Source organism: Triticum dicoccoides, unplaced genomic scaffold (genome assembly GCF_002162155.2).
Source record: "Triticum dicoccoides isolate Atlit2015 ecotype Zavitan unplaced genomic scaffold, WEW_v2.0 scaffold127978, whole genome shotgun sequence".
In the NCBI taxonomy this organism is placed as follows: domain Eukaryota; kingdom Viridiplantae; phylum Streptophyta; class Magnoliopsida; order Poales; family Poaceae; genus Triticum; species Triticum dicoccoides.
In genome coordinates, this window is record NW_021189938.1 from 1 (window position 1) to 4,089 (window position 4,089).

Below are 4,089 nucleotides of genomic sequence, written 5' to 3' on the forward strand. Positions count from 1 at the left end.
TTATGAACTGGAGCTAGTGCCGTATCGTCCTAGGTTGTAACTGTCACATGATGAATATCATCCAACAAATCACCGATCCAATGCGTACGATTTTCGTACATATTGTTCTTGCTAAGTTACTGCTGCTGCTGTTACTATTGTCACTGCTACAAAACCATTGCTACCACTGTTACCGTTACTGTTGATGTTGCTACTACTATCAAAACTATCATACTACTATGCTACTGATCACTTTGCTGCAGATAATTAATCTCCAGGTGTGGTTGAATTGACAACTCAGCTGTTAATACTTACAAATATTCTTTGGCTCCCCTTGTGTCGAATCTATAAATTTGTGTTGAATACTCTACCCTCAAAAACTGTTGCGATCCCCTATACTTGTGGGTTATCAGGCGTCAAGAGCTACACGCATTGTATGCAACCCTTCTTAAGACAAGAAAATATAACTTTGTGGCCGGTAACGATAATCACAACCACTTGGCACATACAGTAAACATATAACTTTCTTACAATCATCGAAAGGACGACAGATGACTCAATTTGACAGTCAGTTACGGGAATAAATCTGAAGTGCCCAGCCACTGTCTCATCACAACCACTTGGGCCTCCTTTGATTTGGAGGAATCTTGTAAGAATTTCATAGGATAGGATTTCTATAGGAAAAATTCCTTTAGAGTCCTTTGGTTTGTAGGAATGGAATCCTAATCCTATGGAGGAATTCTTCCTCTCCTTCACATTTCATAGGAAAATAAACATTAGCCTAGATTCAATGAAAAAAATCCTATGATGTGAATCAAAGGGCATCTCCTTTCCTATTCCCAATCATAGGATTTGAGATACATGTCATCTCATTTCCTATGACTTTCCTATTCCTATGTTTTTTCTACCCTATGAACCAAAGGAGGCCTTGACATATACAGTAAACATGTGACATTGAGGTGGTTTTTAGGTAGAATCAATGGGGAGAAAAATCAAAGATGGGAGAAAAAAATCAAAACAGGAAGGATTCGTAGGGAGGATGGATGAAGGAAAGATGTATGACAAAACCTTAAGTTCTTTTTGAAGTAGTGAAGATATATCATATATCATTATGCCGCTCCATGGAGCCATAATACATTGACCAGCAAGACATTACTACTAAAAGTAAAACAAGCAAGACAATAAAACATGATTCGCCGCTCCATGGAGCCATAACACATTGAGTCGTCCAATTTTGTGTATTGGATGTGTGCATTGATTGCACCCAAATTATGACAAAAAGAAACAAATTGCGGTGGAACTCATATTATTAATTTTCAGATAATACATGTATACGTCGATTGTTGTATTTTTTTTAAAGCAAGTCAAGCGTGTCTTACTACTAAAAATAAAACAAGCAAGACATTAATACATGATTCGTAATGGGAACGTTTAAACAAAGCGTGCATGCATGAGAATTAGCATAATGTGGTATCTGAATGCTGCTATTTTGCATGCATGGTAGTATGTAGATGATGTTGCGTGTGAATAGGTGTTTAAGGCACCACTTAGGCACCATTTTTGCCGGCGGCCTGCCGAGAGATGGCCCCGTACTTCATTGCATCAGCCTCGGATTTCGCGGCATCCTTCTTAGCGGATGTTGCCTCTTCAGGTCTTGTGGCGGTTTCAGCCTTCTTGATGGACTTCTCGGCAGCAGCTATGCGAGCATCTGCCAAGGTACCGGCAGCTTCTTTCCTGCTAGGGGAGGTAGAAGAACTTGTACCAGCTACTTGCTGAGAAATGACACCATACTTTGATGCAGCAGCGGTAGACTTGGCTGCAGCTTGCTTGGCAGCCGCGGCCTCTTCAGGTGTGGTAGCGGTTTCAGCCTTCTTGGTGAACATCTTAGCAGCATCAGTGGTGCCTTCTTTCCTATTGGGGGAGGTAGAAGAACTTATACCGGCTGCTTTCCGAGAGATGGCACCATACTTTAATGCATCGTCAACAGACTTTGCTGCGTCTCGCTTGGCAGCCACGACCTTTGCAGGTGTCTTGGCGGCTTCGGCCTTCTTGATGGACTTCTCGGTGGCGGCATAGTGTGCGGCGGCTAAAGTATTGGCTGCTTCTTTCCTGCCTAGGGAGGTAGAAGAACCTTTACCATTTGCCTGCTGAGAGATGGCATTGTACTTTAATGCAGCAGAAGCAGATTTTGCTCCATCTTGCTTGGCAGCCGCGGCCTCTTCTGGTGTGGTGGCGCTTTCAGCCTTCTTGATGGACTTCTCGGCGGCAACAACACGTGTAGCTGCTAAGGTAGCGTCAACCCCTTTCCTGCTGGGGGTAGCCATCTTCAATGTGTTCTCCTCCGCAACGCCATAGGTCTCGGCTGGCCTTGTGGCCGCCACCGCCACAATGGTGGTGAGAAATAACATGGCCATGACATTCTTTCTGTTGGCCATTAGTAATTTCTCAAGTGGTATGTTAGGCGCGCGGAGGATTTGAAATGGTGGAGACACATGATTCGTAGAGGTGATAGGCTTTTATAGAGACAATGTGAGGTCAGGAAATCTCTCCCATGAATGTGAGGTCATAAGGGGTCAACAATGAATGTGAGGTCACCAGAACCCTAGAAAGGTATGTGGTACCCATTTGTGGAAGCATGCATGCATGTATGCGTGTTTTGCGTTTTCTTTTCTAGTTTCTCTCTATGTATGGACCGTGGGAACAAAAATAGATTTCTAAGTGCGAGCTCAGATGCTCTTGAAATCCAGGCCTTCTACTCTTTTCGAGATTGTTGTAGGTACCATTACGTGACTTCCAGCCCAGACCAGGAGGTCCTTCTCATCGTACTGGAATGGGAGACCCTAGGGACACGCGCGAACTCCGACGGACACCATGCACGACTGTAGGTGCATGCGTATCCGTGCGGTGCATTCATGTGGTGGCAAGTGACGTGACATGAAACAACTTGCTACCATGGTGAGCAAGGTGTGACATGAGCAACGACCATGAGAAGTCGTCTCCAGTGTTGAAGTCAACCACGTAGATGAATGGGTTGTCCATGATGGCTTAGGATGACCTGGTTGGTGATGAAGCACACAAACTTCATGAAGGACACTACCTCTTGTAGCGTCTGGTAAGCTAGCAATCTGTTGGCCGATGTCGGTCGTGGATGACATTCGGTGTGCGTACCGACGATCCTACACCGCAGGCCCCAACTGGAGCTATACAAATCTTTAGGCCATGACTCGGATTCAAAGTTTCAAAGTCACACCACGGGCTAGCAAAGTGAGCCACGACTTAGATGAATGGAGACGATTAGGTGCCATGGATCAGAATCCAACCAAGATGGCACTGCCTGTCCTTCGTTCGAACCCTCCTCGTGTGCTACATGATAGACCCACATGTATCGCACTATTCATGCATGTATAGTTCGTTTTGGGGATTTTCCACGCCCTAGCAATGCAACCTCATGCCCCATTTCCCGAATCTCCATGCAGCAATGAACAAACATAATAGCAGGTGCATCTAAGCTTAGGCTCCGAAATCACTGCTCCCATGTGGGATGCCTCCACTCTGGCTTGCCACATGGATCTGGCTGCCGTCGTCGCCTCCTCCAAGCTACCTCAAGCTCCTCCTTCACGCGGTTGGCCCCGATGAGCTCTCTTTGCCAGAAGAGGTGGATGAGTAATGCCTCCAAGCCCGTGCACCCTCTTTTCCCCTGCATCCACGTGTATGAGGGCCCCCTCCCCGAGGTCCACCACCTTCACCGAGTGCGTCCCCGAGCCCTCGACACAATATCCACCAAGCCCACTACCGATGTTGTTGAGTTCGTCCTACGGCCCCCTTCTCCGACATCCTTTAGTGTGGCCTGAAATCACATCAGCGTCGCGTGGAGTCGCCCATCACTAATTATCCTGCCATCAAGAAAGACGAATTTCCCTGATCACCTCTCCTCCCGTGCTCTAGTGCTACGTGTTTGTTGCTATTGCGGGCTTGGACGGCAAGGTCATAGAGATGGAGGCACCAGCAGCATCGGCGGTCATTTCTTCTTCTACACAACAATATGATGAGATGCGGCCAGTGGCGCCCACGCAATGTTCACTCATGATAGGTCCCCTATGCAGTTTCTTC

At 46.5% G+C, this 4,089-nt stretch overlaps 1 protein-coding gene across 1 annotated transcript; it reads right to left on the reverse strand.

Moving 5' to 3' along the window:
• Positions 1–1,203: 1,203 nt before the first annotated feature.
• LOC119343447 (microtubule-associated protein futsch-like) lies at positions 1,204–2,459 on the reverse strand. The gene has a single exon (XM_037614388.1). The coding sequence runs from the start codon at positions 2,412–2,414 to the stop codon at positions 1,527–1,529; it is 888 nt and encodes a 295-aa protein (XP_037470285.1). The 5' UTR covers positions 2,415–2,459; the 3' UTR covers positions 1,204–1,526.
• Positions 2,460–4,089: the final 1,630 nt, after the last annotated feature.

Bases quoted from the DNA above. Each gene is read 5' to 3' on its own strand.
- LOC119343447 (XM_037614388.1), bottom strand. From the start codon at position 2,414: ATGGCCAACAGAAAGAATGTCATGGCCATGTTATTTCTCACCACCATT.